The following is a 16,552-nucleotide window of genomic DNA, read 5'->3' on the forward strand; positions in this document are numbered from 1 at the left end:
CAACAAACGTAGCTGATTTTTAAATACTGATGAACTTTTGTGCCGTTTAATAAAAAAGCTGGTTTGTTATCTTCTGGTTTGTTATCTGGCTTGCGTCTACTGGTGGTTGGCTCTCACTGCGGTATTGTATCACTTCCTGTTCCCCCCTGGCAGATCCCGAGCAGCCGGGAAAGCAGGCTGACTGGGTGACTGTGAGGAGGAAGCGTAGCCCTAAACAGAAGCCCCGTGTACACCGCCAACCCGTTTACATTTCTAACCGTTTTTCCCCACTCGGCGACACACCCGCCGAGGATCAAACTCTGGTTATTGGCGACTCTGTTTTGAGAAATGTGAAGTTAGCGACACCAGCAACCATAGTCAATTGTCTTCCAGGGGCCAGAGCAGGTGACATTGAAGGAAATTTGAAACTGCTGGCTAAGGCTAAGCGTAAATTTGGTAAGATTGTAATTCACGTCGGCAGTAATGACACCCGGTTACGCCAATCGGAGGTCACTAAAATTAACATTGAATCGGTGTGTAACTTTGCAAAAACAATGTCGGACTCTGTAGTTTTCTCTGGGCCCCTCCCCAATCAGACCGGGAGTGACATGTTTAGCCGCATGTTCTCCTTGAATTGCTGGCTGTCTGAGTGGTGTCCAAAAAATGAGGTGGGCTTCATAGATAATTGGTTCTGTGCTAGGACCAATTTTATTGACTTTATACATGCTTCCCTTAGGCAGTATTATTAGACGGCATTGCTTAAATTTTCATTGTTACGCAGATGATACCCAGCTTTATCTATCCATGAAGCCAGAGGACACACACCAATTAGCTAAACTGCAGGATTGTCTTACAGACATAAAGACATGGATGACCTCTAATTTCCTGCTTTTAAACTCAGATAAAACTGAAGTTATTGTACTTGGCCCCACAAATCTTAGAAACATGGTGTCTAACCAGATCCTTACTCTGGATGGCATTACCCTGACCTCTAGTAATACTGTGAGAAATCTTGGAGTCATTTTTGATCAGGATATGTCATTCAAAGCGCATATTAAACAAATATGTAGGACTGCTTTTTTGCATTTACGCAATATCTCTAAAATTAGAAAGGTCTTGTCTCAGAGTGATGCTGAAAAACTAATTCATGCATTTATTTCCTCTAGGCTGGACTATTGTAATTCATTATTATCAGGTTGTCCTAAAAGTTCCCTAAAAAGCCTTCAGTTAATTCAAAATGCTGCAGCTAGAGTACTAACGGGGACTAGAAGGAGAGAGCATATCTCACCCATATTGGCCTCTCTTCATTGGCTTCCTGTTAATTCTAGAATAGAATTGAAAATTCTTCTTCTTACTTATAAGGTTTTGAATAATCAGGTCCCATCTTATCTTAGGGACCTCGTAGTACCATATCACCCCAATAGAGCGCTTCGCTCTCAGACTGCAGGCTTACTTGTAGTTCCTAGGGTTTGTAAGAGTAGAATGGGAGGCAGAGCCTTCAGCTTTCAGGCTCCTCTCCTGTGGAACCAGCTCCCAATTCAGATCAGGGAGACAGACACCCTCTCTACTTTTAAGATTAGGCTTAAAACTTTCCTTTTTGCTAAAGCTTATAGTTAGGGCTGGATCAGGTGACCCTGAACCATCCCTTAGTTATGCTGCTATAGACGTAGACTGCTGGGGGGTTCCCATGATGCACTGTTTCTTTCTCTTTTTGCTCTGTATGCACCACTCTGCATTTAATCATTAGTGATTAATCTCTGCTCCCCTCCACAGCATGTCTTTTTCCTGGTTCTCTCCCTCAGCCCCAACCAGTCCCAGCAGAAGACTGCCCCTCCCTGAGCCTGGTTCTGCTGGAGGTTTCTTCCTGTTAAAAGGGAGTTTTTCCTTCCCACTGTAGCCAAGTGCTTGCTCATAGGGGGTCGTTTTGACCGTTGGGGTTTTACATAATTATTGTATGGCCTTGCCTTACAATATAAAGCGCCTTGGGGCAACTGTTTGTTGTGATTTGGCGCTATATAAAAAAAAAAAACGATTGATATCAGATGTTTTGGTTTTTTTTTTTTTTGGCTATTGTGACAAGGTGGTGCTGTGACCCTCCATCACAGATTTTGCAATTATGGAAGATTCAACTTAAAGCACTTTCTTCTCAAACATTTTATCAGGTAAAACTGTTCAAAGTGAAAAATTAAAGAAAATCAGTGCAGCACAGGTTTTGTTGGTGGTGTCATATTCACATTGTGGATCTTCAGATTCATCTCATGACCAGTTGATGGGGTTCTGACCCACAGGTTGGGAGCCATTTCATGTCTTTATAACTTTCACAAACTTGTATATAATAAAATCTTCATGGATCGCCAGTTTGAAGTTGATCAAAGTTTCTACCAGCAGATGGCAGCATTTCTGAGGGTGAAGCTCTTGTTAAAAGGACACAAATAATGACTGAGTGCTGCACTGGGGAAAGACAAACTCGTGAAGAAGAATCCAAAGCTTCATGAGGCTTAACTTCAACAGGATGATGTTCAGCTGCACTGGAGCTGAAGAAGTTGCTGTAATGACAGTTTATGAGTAATGTGGATGCATTTAATGAGCTTCAAAAATGTATTTTAAATCAAGTCATGTTTAGTAACTAAAGTTGCATACATGTATTTTTAAAAAATGACATTTTTAACAGGTGGTAATCTGCCAAAAGGTACAGCTGAGATGCAAGCCTAGATTTAATGTTTTGGTGAAATAGAACCCTATACCACTTCATCATGAAGCTGTATAACTGGGAATACAAAATGCAAAACACACTGCACAATTTCTCCAATCACAGCCAGAGAAGCCTGTAACTTCTTCTGGGTTGTCTGGGTGGCTTTCCTCACTCTTCTCCTTCTTGCACAGTCACTGAATTTTTGAGAACTGTCTACTCCACGCAGATTTACCAGTGTCATACTGTTTTATATTTCTTCAAAACTGATGTAAATAAAGTTCAAGACATATTCAGTGACTTGGAAATGTTCATGTGTCCATCCACTGACCTGTCTGAAGAAAACTGGCAATTTAACTCATTTACAGGTATTATACCAAAGGGGCTGATTACTTATGCGACCCATCATCTTGGCTTTTATATTTTTAATTAATTTATATCAAATTGCAGCGATTTACTTTGAGTCAAAGGAAAGTAATTTGAGATTTTTATATTGAGAAGCCTGATTTACTTTTTCTATTTGAAATGCCATAAACAAATTGTGTGAAATACCAAGAGGTATGAATACTTTTGTAAGCCACTGTATGTGTGTATCCACGTACACAGATGTCTTGTCACTACAAATGTGCTGTCTGGTTACAAGAACAGCATTTGTAGATTTAGAAGTGTTTGTCACTAGATGACATGGTGGTTTAATGGTTAGCACTGATGCCTCACAGGAAGGTGGTCATGGGATCGCTTCCCGCCCTTTCTGCATGTTCTCATGTCTGTGTGGATTTCTTCCCACAAAAACATGCTTATTTAGGGTCTGCTTTCTCTGCCCCTCACCAAGGCAGTCTCTACATCAGTGCAGTGAATCCTTTCTGGATGCACTGTATAGAAGTTATTTTCAGATCTCTCCTGTTCTGGAGGACTGGGGCCAAAAAAAAAAAACCAAAACTCAGAACTGTGCAATAATTTGACTTTGTAAATACTGATCAACTACAATGATGGTTCTAACATCACTGTAGGGATTGGCTCTTTTCTTTGACAGTCAGTCAAACTGAATGTTTTGTAACATTGATGATAAAGTTTTTCTGCAGTTTTCAGGAAAGTTTGTGCTGATAGATACATGGACTTCCTCAGTGCCAAGTCAGGATGACGGGAGGAGAAAGGACTGATGAGGAATGCTGTCTGAACACCAGGTTACCTACAAAGTTTAGAATTGAGACGCTGAGATTTGACCAACTCTCTCCAAGATGCTGAGCAGCACAAAGCCAGAATGGTAAATGGACTGCATTTATATAGCACTTTTCCATCTGCAGACGACAAAGCCCTTTACAATAATGCCTCACACTCACCCTGATGTGGGGGTGCTGCCATACAAGGTGCTCGCTACACACTAGGCGCAACTATAGGATTAAGGACCTTGCCCAAGAGCCCTTATTGATTTTCCAGCCAGGCTGGGATTTGAACCAAGGATCCTCTGGTCTCAAGCCCAATACATAACCACTAGACCATCACCTCCCCTAATAGAATGTCCAGCTTCATGTTCACAACCCCTACACAGGGTCGGCACACACCAAAACTAGTAAGATCTAGTCACACTGCGACAGGATGAGTGAACCAATTTGTACAGAATGAAATTTGTCTGGTGGCAAATGTCTCCCAGTCTCCAGTGGATTTGGGGCTAATGGAATGAGTGGAAACCCACAGAATGCAGGTGTGCAGTGCTGCCGGGCAAGAACCTCTAGAAACAACTCATAAAACTGTCTACCAGACATCCACTGACAAGCTATGACTAAGTACAGGACAAAACTGCAAACATGCAACCAGCAGGAAAATTCGCAGTCTGATGTCCGCTCAAAGAGTTGAAAACACATTTCCAATGGACAGCCGAAAATTAACACATCTAAGGAATGAGGATTTTTAATGGGACAAGAACTGATCAGTTACTCATTTCCACAATCTGTCACAGTGTGACTTAAGACTAGAAAATAATTCAGTATTTTTTGCTTCCCAACTTTAATTTGCACGCATTAACAGTTTGACTTTTAATGCGGGTCGCCACAGTGGATCCACGGTGTAATTTGGCTCAGGTTTTACACAGGATGTCCTTCCTGATGACTCCAGTTCCACATCAAGTCGAACACAGTTCCTGGTCTTTCTTCCCGAGTGGTCTCCCAGCCAAGTAAGTATTCGTTAGGACGCCTGAAGCCATTATCAATAAAAACCGACACTGGCCTCAGTTAAAAAAACAAGTTTATTAGTTTTCACATCTCATCAGAAACAGGGCCTCCATGGAGGTTAAAAAATAGCAGTTACACATCTGGTAGACACCAAAGTAAAAGTAAATGATTTAACAGAGAGGAGTTGTCAAACCGAACCTGTGCCCCCCCCCCAAAAAAGGCCAGAAGACTAATTCGCAAAATTTTTCTGCCTATAAAGAGTCTGGAAGGGACGCTTTAAAAAACGCTCTGGAATTAAAAGAGTGAAGCGCTGAAAATACTTGTGCAAATTACCTTGAAAAGAGGAGTGAACGTGGCAGAGGGCCGCGCGCCACAGAGTGCTTCTGTTTCCTGCAACAAATACGGCGTCTCTACTGAACAACATTAAAACTCTTCCACACATTCAGCAGAGAATAATCCTGGAACTATCGCCGCAAAAGCATCTGCTGAAGTCGCACCATGTCTGTGACGACCTGACACCAACATGTCCCCGCCCAACGAGCAACCAGCGTCCACGCTTACGAGCCGCACATCATGCACTCGTCTCTGTTCTCCAGCGAACAAACCATGGCGGCGGTGTTGCGCTTTTTGACCTCCTGCGCCTCTTTCAGCACTTCCTTGTTCAGCGCTTCCTTGTTCAGCGTGAACTTGATGGGGTTGGCAGCCGGTTTGGTCCGCAGGTAGTACATCCCCGTCTTCAGCCCCTGGAGTCAGAGCAAGAGAGAAACGTTCAGCAGCCAGTTTTATAGCCTTCAGGTGACCATTCAGACGTTCTTTACTTACTTGTTTCCAGCCAAAGAAGTGCATGCTGGTCAGTTTGCCATAGTTGGGCTCGGAGATGTGGATGTTCAATGACTGACTTTGGTCGATAAATGCCCCACGGTCTGCCGCCATCTTGAGTACGGTCTTCTGGGAGATTTCCCACACAGTTTTATACAGCTGCTTCAGATCGGTCGGAATCCCGTTAATATCCTGGAAAAAATTAAACATCAAACACCAAACTCAAACTAGAACAATCTTGTTCTTCACAAATGACCAGGGCTGGTATGATTTAACTCAACTGATTTAAATCATGATTTGACTTGCTGGAATATATATATACACACATATACATACACACACACCCCAACAAAATATGAAATCAGTACCAATAACGGTACTTGTACATGTTGTATATGCACCTTTATGTTTTAACATGTCAATAAAGATTATAACTAATATTATTTGTGTAGTCTCAAAAGCCGATTTAAATAAATAAATCACGATTTGTTAGGAAATAAACAGCACTGCAAATGACTGCCATCATTAAAATCATACACACTCCAGCAGCATGCCAATTTTGCAAAAATTCCTACTTCAACATCTTGAGCAACTCGGTGCAGGTGAAGCATTGATTGACTCAGATGAGAGCAAGTCACATGACAAAAATTCAACCAATCATGACTATGTTTGAGTTCTCTCCCAGCCATGATCAGCCATCTCCATACAGGTGCAGTGAAAAAAGTGAAACCACAGTGAATAAAATGTGACAGAAAAAATATATAAAGCCAAGAATTAATTTGGTGTCAGAGAGTTGAAGAAAAAAAATGTTGGCATGTTAAACGATTAAACAGTAATGAGCCTCAAGTCATTTCTGTTTAAAAGCTTCCACTTCTATCTTTGCTTACTTGGATGGATCCATTGTGCTCGATCAGCTGGTTCTTCATCTCCTCATTCCACAGCCCCCTCTCAGTCAGGTCTTTCAGGAGGTGGGGATTCACTATCTGGAACTCTCCGGAGAGGACCCGGCGGGTGTAGATGTTGCTGGTGTACGCTTCGATTGACTCGTTGTTGCCAAGAATCTGGGCGGTGGAAGCTGTGGGCATCGGAGCCAGCAGCAGACTGTTCCTCACACCCTGCTGGGCAATTTTCTCCTTCAGCAGCTTCCAATCCCACAGGTCCGTGGGTGTCTTCCCCCACATGTCGTACTGAAGGATCCCCTTGCTGACTGGACAGCCCGGATACGTCTCATAGGGGCCGTGCTCAGCAGCCAGCTCGCAGCTCGCCTCCAAAGCAGCGTAGTAGATGGTCTCAAAAATATGAGTGTTCAGCAGCTGCGCCTCAGGGCTTTCAAAGGGGTACCGCATCAGGATGAAGGCATCTGCCAAACCTTGAACACCGATCCCGATCGGTCTATGGCGTGTGTTTGAGAGTCGAGCTTCAGGTACTGGGTAGTAGTTAATGTCAATAATCTTGTTCAGGTTTCTGACAATTACTTTGGTAACATAAGCTAGCTTTTTAAAGTCATAAGTCCGCTCAGGGGTGACATACATGTTGAGCGCGATGGATGCCAGGTTGCACACTGCCACCTCATCATGGCTGCTGTATTCCACAATTTCTGTGCACAGATTGCTGCATTTGATGGTTCCTAGATTCTGCTGGTTGCTCTTCCTGTTGCAGGCATCTTTGTACAGCATGTAGGGTGTGCCAGTTTCTGTTTGGGACTCAATAATGGCATACCACAACTGCTGAGCTTTAACCACACGTTTGACCCTGCCCTCCTTCTCGTATCTGGTGTAGAGCTCCTCAAACTCCTCCCCCCAGCACTCATCCAGTCCTGGGCAGTCATGTGGGCACATCAGAGACCAGTCTTGGTTGCTCTCCACTCTCTTCATGAAAAGGTCAGGAATCCACAAGGCATAGAAAAGATCTCGGGCCCTTTGCTCTTCCTTCCCAGTGTTCTTTTTCAGCTCCAGGAAGTCGAAGACATCAAAGTGCCATGGCTCCAAGTACATGGCGAAGGCGCCGGGTCGCTTGTTCCCACCTTGGTCGACGTAGCGTGCCGTATTATTGTACACTCGTAGCATAGGTACCAGCCCATTTGAGTTGCCGTTGGTACCAGCGATGTAGCTCCCTGTCGCTCTGATGCAGCTGACCGCCACACCGATTCCTCCTGCAGATTTGGAGATCAACGCGCACTGCTTCAGGGTGTCATAAATTCCTTCAATGCTGTCATCTTTCATCGCCAGCAAGAAGCAGCTGGACAGCTGTGGGCTGTTGGTTCCTGCGTTGAAGAGTGTTGGCGATGCGTGAGTGAACCACTTCTCTGAAAGCAAGTTGTAGGTTTCAATGGCTGCATCGATGTCTTTTTCGTGGATTCCAACAGCTACTCTCATGAGCATGTGCTGCGGTCGTTCTGCCACTTTCCCATTGACCTTCAACAGGTAGGACCGCTCCAGGGTCTTGAAACCGAAGAAGTTGTAGGAGAAATCTCGATCGTAAATGATGGCTGAGTTGAGGCGGTCCTTGTTCTCCAAGACAATGTGGAGAGTCTCCTTAGAAATCATGGGAGAGTGGCGCCTATTCAAGGGATTCACATAGTTATACAGATCCTCCATCACGTCGCTGAACACCTTCTTCGTCTCTTTGTGCAGGTTTGAGACAGCGATTCGTGCAGCAAGGATGGCATAATCAGGATGCTTAGTTGTGAGAGTGGCGGCGATTTCTGCTGCTAACGTGTCGAGTTCCACGGTGGTGACGCCGCTGTACAGACCCTGGATCACCTTCATCGTAATCTGAGCCGGATCCACAAAGTCTGAGTTTAGCCCGTAGCAAAGCTTCTGGATGCGAGAGGTGATTTTATCAAACATGACGCGCTCTTGGCGTCCATCTGAAAAAGAAGAAATTGTAAATTCACCCAGACACCACTCAGGATGATCAATAAAACAAAGTTGGTGTATGGCATCTAATTTGGTAATCCCTTGCTCTTCCATGGAGTTGGTAAGGTCATCACACATACTGTGACACCACCAGGCCTTATGGATGACACAGGTGTGCTAAATTGATACTACACTCGTGCTGCAGTTTTTCCGCTTCTTATACAAGGATGGCATTACGTCAAACGAGGCACAAAATTCGTGGGCAACCGTGATCTTTTCCTCCCAGTTTGCCGCAGTTATAGACCACGGCCTTAAATGAGAACAGGACCGGAAACGGTAAGGACAAGTCAAAACCTCCAGACACTGCACATAAAGCTTGAAAAGGGAAAGAGTTCAAAGCCTTGTTCTGTTCTTATGCAATTTCTTAAAAGTATTAGTTTTTTTTATACCTTGAGTTAAATCTGAAATTGTAACAATATTCACAATCAGGACCCAAAATTTAACGTAACACCTGCAAACTATGATTCACGTTAAACCGCTCTCCGTGATATAAGTGTTTTCATAGTACAGTAATTAATTTATTAGTGAAATATAACTGTATAAAGTACATAAAAAGCACATATGATGAGTGCGACTGACGCACAGGGGCTAAAATCGTATAATCGATTGACTATCAAATCAATCAAGCATTTTAAGTAAAAAAAAAAAAAAAAACTTATTTCAGCTGCTTAGATCTTTCTGCTTTTCCCTTTATTCACTCCAGTGTCACCATAGCAGAGCCAACATGAACCTGCATGTTGATCTGGCACAGGGTTTACACCGGATGCCCTTCCTGTCACAAAATGGAGAATGGGCTAGAGCGGTTTTGAACCAAGAACCTTCCACTCTGGAAACAAGCTCAATAACAGCTTGGAACCACGCTGCCAATTTTATTTTGAAGTGGCTACGGGTACATACGAGGTCTATTAGAAGAGTATCCGACCTTATTATTTTTTTCAAAAACCATATGGATTTGAATCACGTGATTGCGTCAGCCAAGCTTGAACCTCCGTGCGCATGTGAGTTTTTTCACGCCTGTCGGTTGCGTCATTCGCCTGTGAGCATGCTTTGAGTGAGGAGTGGTCCACCCCTCTCGTCGTTTTTTTCATTGTTTAGGAATGGCTCAGACTGCCGCTTTGCTTGATCAAAATTTTTTCAGAAACTGTGAGGGACATCCAAGTGGACACCATTAGAGAAATTCAGATGGGTTTTGGTGAAAATTTTATGGGCTTCAAAGAGATTACGGAGTGTTACTGTCGCTTTAAGGACGGCCCAGAGCGACTGGTGGTGCGCCGCACTCCGAAGCCGCCATCGACAGGCTGAGCGACCATTTCATTTATAAACGGATGGCTGTATGGATCTGTGACCATCGTGTGCAATTTCTCTGGTTATCACAAGAGCTGGACATCAACCATTTTCTGGCAGATTTCACTTTTAACGAGATTTTGTCATGGAAAGCCGAGCGGAGGCTTTGCGCATCGTGATGGATTTGCTACTGGAGCGAGACAAAACCACCTCCGTTTTGGTCTCACAGGACAGCTTTGAGATGGCGTTCAGACAGCTGTCGGTTTTTCCATCGAGTGATTAGCCTCCACTCTTTCCATGACAAAAACTCCTGTAACAGTGGAATGTGCCATTCATTTCCAAACTGGACGCTGTGTTTTATCCGGGATGTCATCTGGCTAGCACAGGAATTGTGAAAAGACGGACATCAGCACTTTTTCGGCACACAGACAGACGTGCGGAGGAATTCCGCACGTCGCAAAGCAACGCCGTGATGAAGCCTCACAGGACATGTTCTGGCATGTCCAGGCACATTCACAATTTCTCGGATAATCACTCGATGGAAAAACCACAGACAGCTGTCTGAACGCCATCTCAAAGTCGTCCTGTGAGACCAAAACGGAGGTGGTTTTGTCTCGCTCCAGGAGCGAATCCATCGTGACGCGCGAAGCCTCCACTCGGCTTTCCATGACAAAATCGCTTGTTAAAAGTGAAATCTGCCGGAAAATGGTTGATGTCCAGCTCTTGTGATAACCAGAGAAATTGCACACGATGGTCACGGATCCATACAGCCATCCGTTTAGAAATTAAATGGTCGCTCAGCCTGTCGATGGCGGCTTCGGAGCGCAGCACACCACCAGTCGCTCTGGGCCGTCCTTAAAGTGACAGTAACACTCCGTAATCTCTTTGAAGCCCATAAAATTTTCACCAAAAACCATCTGAATTTCTCAAATGATGTCCACTTTGATGTCCCTCACAGTTTCTGAAAAAATTTTGATCAAGCAAAGCAGCAGTCTGAGCCATTCCTAAACAATGAAAAAAAAAAAAAAGACAAGAGGGATGGACCACTCCTCACTCAAAGCCTGCTCACAGGCGAATGACGCAACCGACAGGCATGAAAAAACTCACGCATGCGCACGAAGGTTCACGCTTGGCTGACGCAATCACACGTGATTCAAATCCATATGGTTTTTGATAAAAATAAGGTTGGATACTTTTCTAATAGACCTCGTACATCCGTATCTTCTGCGGAACTGCTAAAGGTACGGAGCCGCACTGTGTTGAACACAGCAGAAGCTGTAGCAGGACGCCTCAGCTCAGCAGCTTGAACAGCGCACATCCGTGTAACTTTGAATACGGATATTTGGGAATGTGTGTGTCATAATACTTTCCTGACATAATTTAATGTAAATTAATTTTACTGGCTCGATATCCAAGTCAAAATGGCATTTTAACACGTATTTTGCGAGCATTTTTTTTGAGTGTGTGCAGTCGCAAATCCCCACTGAAAATGCATTAACATCCGGGTACTTCATCAATATTTTGCCCGGTTAGGAGACGTCATGTCGCTGTCCATGAAGGGACGTTTTCGTTTAGTGTGCAGCATTGGGAGTGTGCTCTCTAGTGCTCATATAAAGCTCCATGGGTTCACTGACGATATGGACAATGTACGGATGAGTTTTGAAGCCTTGCCAGACCTTTAGCCACATATGGTACAGACATATTTGTGCATTCTGATTGGTCGGTAAGAGACCTTCCCTATCTTTAAAATGGTCTCTGGAAATACGGGTCTGTACCCGTAGCCACTGCCATTTTATTTAACTTCTTAAAAGTGAATATTTTCTGGTTTATTGTATGAGCCATTTCCCTCCTATCTAGCTGAATATCTTTGGGCTCTGAATAACACTGAAGGACAAATTTCACCAGATTTTCTTTCTTTTTACATTTTATGGACTTAAATTAGAGTAAATAATAGATTATGAAAATAATCATAAATTGCAGCCCTACATGCAACTAAAATCTGTAAAAAACCAAAACAAGAATAATAATTTATTAAATTATGCTGGACACAAAAAAAAAATATTCTAACTACCTTTGAGATTCATATTATTGTTTGTCCAAAACTAAAATAAATCCAGCATCAACTGTCAAGTGCTTCATATCAGCTACTATTTTATACGCCTCTAAAACTTAAATAAATCACAACAACCACCACCTTTTTATTCGTGTTTTCCAGTGTTGTCAACTTTACAGATTCCTAAACTATAAAATTGACAACAAAATCTACTTTGGACCTTTTCCAACATCTCTCGTTGTTTTTCATGCTTGTACACACTATTGGAGATGAAGACGAGCAAGTTTTACACAAAATCAGAAAATGGGTAAACTTAGCCGTAGCTATGTGTTTTAAAGAATGACTGCTAACTAGGGACCAAAATCCCCAAATCATTCTCATCTATAACATCATGTAACTTTCCATCCATTTTACACTGAAAACGTGGGATTTTTACTCTTGGCTCTAGCCTTAGCTTAGCTTCCAAAGAGGCTAGTCGAGGCTGGAGGCCTGATTTAAAGATGCTATAAAACGCTCACCTCGCTTAATCACGTGCATGTCGGCGACGTCAGATGAAACTTGGCCACTGAGAAAATACGTTTGACTTTTCCACAGGACACAAAGCCGCTCCTGGTCACAAACCCGGTACCACCTTGAAGCACAACGCGCGCAAAACTCCCGAAACTCCCGCTAACGTCGCATTTGTACGGAAAACGTCACAGATGGAAACCGAGACGGACAGGCCTTTAAACCAATCAAAAGCTAAAGCGCACGGGACTAATGTCACACGAGCCAATCACACCAGTCTTAAGAACAGCTTCCGTTTTTGTTTATTTTTTTCACAGACAAATATCTGGCGGGAGAGACGTTAGCTAAGTTTAACCAACCCATCATTGTGTAACAAAAAAAAAAAAAAAAAAAAAAAAGATAATAATACAATGACTGGTATTTTTTTAACCACAATGTGGACAACAATGTAAATAAGTTTTATGCTTTATTATGCAATGGTTTATGTATTATGTGCATGTGTACTTTTATTGCCAACTAAATCTAATCTAATAGTTGTGTTTTTCTTTGTATCACATTTTTTATTCCTCTGTTACACTTACTTGTAAATACATTTTTAAAGTCATAAAACAACAGAAAACATGCTGGTGGGTGTTACAGAACAATCAGAGACAATTTCAATGAATTAAAAATAAACTAATTTTATTGAAATGTGATTTGATTGTGTAAAACAAGTCAACCCAACCATGCAGAGTACAAATTGAATTTCCATACCGGATTGGTCGAGGCCAAAAAAACGACTGCCACTAATAGCAGGAGGTGGTAATGGTAGAAAATATTTTTTTTTTTTCAAATGTGCTTACATCCACTTCAGAGATTGTGCATTGTGTAATTTGGGAGATATTTCATATAGGAAGTGGGTGTCTACCATGACAAAAAAAAAAAAACACCCCATGCAAAAAAGAAAACTGCAATATATACTGTAATTTTAATATCTTTCAAAATATTAGAATGTAATTGTTTTGACTTCATGATTAGTTTTGATGAACCCTGCATTGAACACAACATTCAAGTTTATGATATATAATGCTCCTGACTTAGTAGTACTTGATTTAGAGAAGTCACAAAAGCTACATAAGTACTGATATTATTACAGTGATCATGCAATTACACATGCAATTTCAAGTCACAGGCATGGCAAGTTGTAGTAAATCAAGTGTCATGGCCAAGCCAAAAAAAATCTCAGGCTAAAGAATGTGATAAAACCTTTGACAGTGGTTTATGTTTTAAAAGTTTTTGAAGAGCATGGCCTCCTCCTAAGTTCTGTTATTCACACAGTGTGACTGAAATAAAAACCTTTGTGAAAGAATTGTGTTTATAAAGTTTTTGAAGAGCATGGACAAACTTTACACATAGTGGAATAGCCAGATAATTGAAAATAGACCATACTTTGTTACATTCAAGGGGTGGGGGGTTATTTTCAAGATACAGGATTAATTTTGATGCCAAAATGCTGGTATTAATATTGTGAATCATTTCCCAAGTGGATGTATTGAAATTCTGACTTGTGATTTTACCACCTCCTGCTACCACTAATGTTGTTGCCCAACAGGGTGCCAGCAGAAATTGGGGTACCACTGGGTGAAGAAGAAGAGGAGGAGGAAAACGTGTCCGGAGACAGCGGGAGAAGAGGAAAACTAGAAAGGTGGGAGTGAGAGTCGAGACTTTGAATGTTGGCATTATGACGGATAAAGGGAGAGAGCTGGCTGACATGTTGGAGAGGAGAAAGGCAGACATACTGTGTATGCAAGAGACCAAGTGGAAGGGAAGTAAGCCCAGGAGCATAAGTGGTGGGTTCAAGTTGTTGTATCATGGTGTGGATAGGAAGAGAAATGGTGTTGGGGTCATTTTAAAGGGAGGTTAAGCGAGTGTCCGACAGGGTGATCAGTGTGAAGATGGAAATTGAAGGGGTGATAATACAATAACATGCTTTTGGAGGGCAGTATGCATTTTCAGAGGTCCAACGTCCATGTCCAGTTGCCCAAAATGACCGATATTCGCCCGAGTTAGACGAGGGCAAATACGACAACTGCATGTTATTTGCATTATTATCACTTACTGAGATATACAACACGTGGAATCACATTAACAATATTTAATGTCATTTCAAAATGCAAGACACCTAGCAAACGCATACATAAAAAGTCGGCTCACTTTAACTTTTGTCGTGTTGGCTGGTACAGCGCCACTCTCCAAATTTGGCAGGGTGTCCTCATCAAGCTGGCTGCTTTGGCTGCTGTTCATTGTCGTATTATCCATGATAAAATCCTCCGGAATATCCATATTGGGACCAACACACACTTCTCGCCTTTTCATGTTATCGTTTGTGGACGGTTCTTGGGTTGCGCATGATATGACGTCATCACTTTATGCACAGCAGGCCGGTATTGGGATACCCGCCCGTTACTGCGGGCAGGTATAGACGGGTAGCATAAATGTAAATCTATGCTACCAGCCCAGCAACGCTTCAGTAAGTGACAAAAATGATGAATATCATCAGTGCTTATGCCCCACAGGTAAGCTGGGAGGTGAAGGAGAAAGAAGATTTCTGGAGTGCATTAATGGAATCAGTTGAGGAGATTACAAACGCCATAGACCACAAATTACATTCAGTTGGAATATTTATAGACCTTAAAAAGGCTTTTGATACAATCAATCATGACATATTAATCAATAAACTTGAACAATATGGGATTAGGGGGTTGGTGTTGCACTGGGTGAGAAGCTACTTAAGTAACAGAAAACAGTTTGTGAAGTTGGGGGAATATACCTCATCATGCTTGGACAATGCTTGTGGCGTCCTACAGGGGTCAGTATTGGGTCCAAAACTGTTTCTAATTTATATAAATGATATTGTCAATGTTTCCAAAATATTAAAATTAGTATTATTTGCAGATGACACAAGCATTTTTTGTTCAGGGGGGGATTTGCAGGAGTTACTAAGGAGGATCAGTATAGAAATGGGAAAATTGAAAATATGGTTTGACAGAAACAAATTATCATTAAACTTAAGTAAAACAAAATACATGCTATTTGGCTATTGTAATACAGACATACAGGTTCAGTTACAAGTCGAGGGGGTAGATATTGAAAGGGTACATGAAAATAAGTTTCTGGGAGTTTCTAAGATAAACTGGAAGACTCATATAAAACATATACAAAGTAAACTGTCAAGAAGCATTTCAGTTCTAAACAAAGCGAAACATATTCTGGACCACAACTCACTCCGCATTCTTTACTGCTCACTGGTTTTACCATATTTACAGTACTGTGCAGAGGTATGGGGTAATACTTATAAAGGTACAACACAATCACTATCAGTAATGCAGAAAAGAGCTATAAGAATTATTCATAATACTGGCTATAGAGATCATACAAATCCACTATTTTTACAATCCAAATTCTTAAAATTCACAGACTTGGTTCATTTTCAAACAGTACAAATTGTGTATAAAGCAATAAACAATTTACTTCCAGCAAATATTAAAAATATGTTTTTTAACAGATCAGGGGATTGCAGTCTGAGGGGGAAATTTAATTTAAAGCATCAGTGGGCAGGAACAACATTAAAAGGTTTCTGTATTTCTGTCTGTGGGGTGAGGATGTGGAACAGATTGGGAGTGGGGCTCAAGCAATGTCCAAGCATGAACCAGTTCAAACAGCGGTACAAAAATCTGTTTTTTTCTAGGTATAGGGAGGAGGAAGGGTAATGAGGGTTAGGGTGTTTTTGTTTTTTGCTTCGGCTTGTAAATATATAGTATTTTGTATGTAAGTAGGTATGTGTAGGTGTATATTTATGTTTGTGTATATATATATATATATATATATATATATATATATATATATATATATATATATATATATATATTGATATCGGTTTAGATGTGTAGGAATCTATGTGTATATGTGGCAAAGGGTATCACTGGTTGTGGGGAAGAAGGGGTAGGGAAAAATAAGCTGATGCTTCACCCTACCCGTTTTCGGACATGTTGGGTACACAGTAGGAACTTTTTTGTTGTTGTCTTCACTGATCTATCTTGTAATTGTTGTTGTATCAAATGTTCGAAATAAACAGTTTTCATTCATTCATTCATTC

The 16,552-nt window shown here is 41.8% G+C and overlaps 1 protein-coding gene across 1 annotated transcript; it reads right to left on the reverse strand.

The window, feature by feature from the left end:
- Positions 1-4,891: 4,891 nt before the first annotated feature.
- Positions 4,892-12,590, reverse strand: LOC117509498 (ribonucleoside-diphosphate reductase large subunit). Its single transcript, XM_034169216.1, has 4 exons — positions 12,429-12,590; positions 6,543-8,524; positions 5,659-5,847; positions 4,892-5,579 (listed from the first exon to the last, which is right to left on the reverse strand). The coding sequence occupies exons 1-4, from the start codon at positions 12,445-12,447 to the stop codon at positions 5,394-5,396; spliced, it is 2,376 nt and encodes a 791-aa protein (XP_034025107.1). The 5' UTR covers positions 12,448-12,590; the 3' UTR covers positions 4,892-5,393.
- Between the last annotated feature and the right edge of the window lie 3,962 nt (positions 12,591-16,552).

The sequence above is a fragment of the Thalassophryne amazonica genome, chromosome 4, assembly GCF_902500255.1.
Source record: "Thalassophryne amazonica chromosome 4, fThaAma1.1, whole genome shotgun sequence".
Lineage (NCBI taxonomy): Eukaryota > Metazoa > Chordata > Actinopteri > Batrachoidiformes > Batrachoididae > Thalassophryne > Thalassophryne amazonica.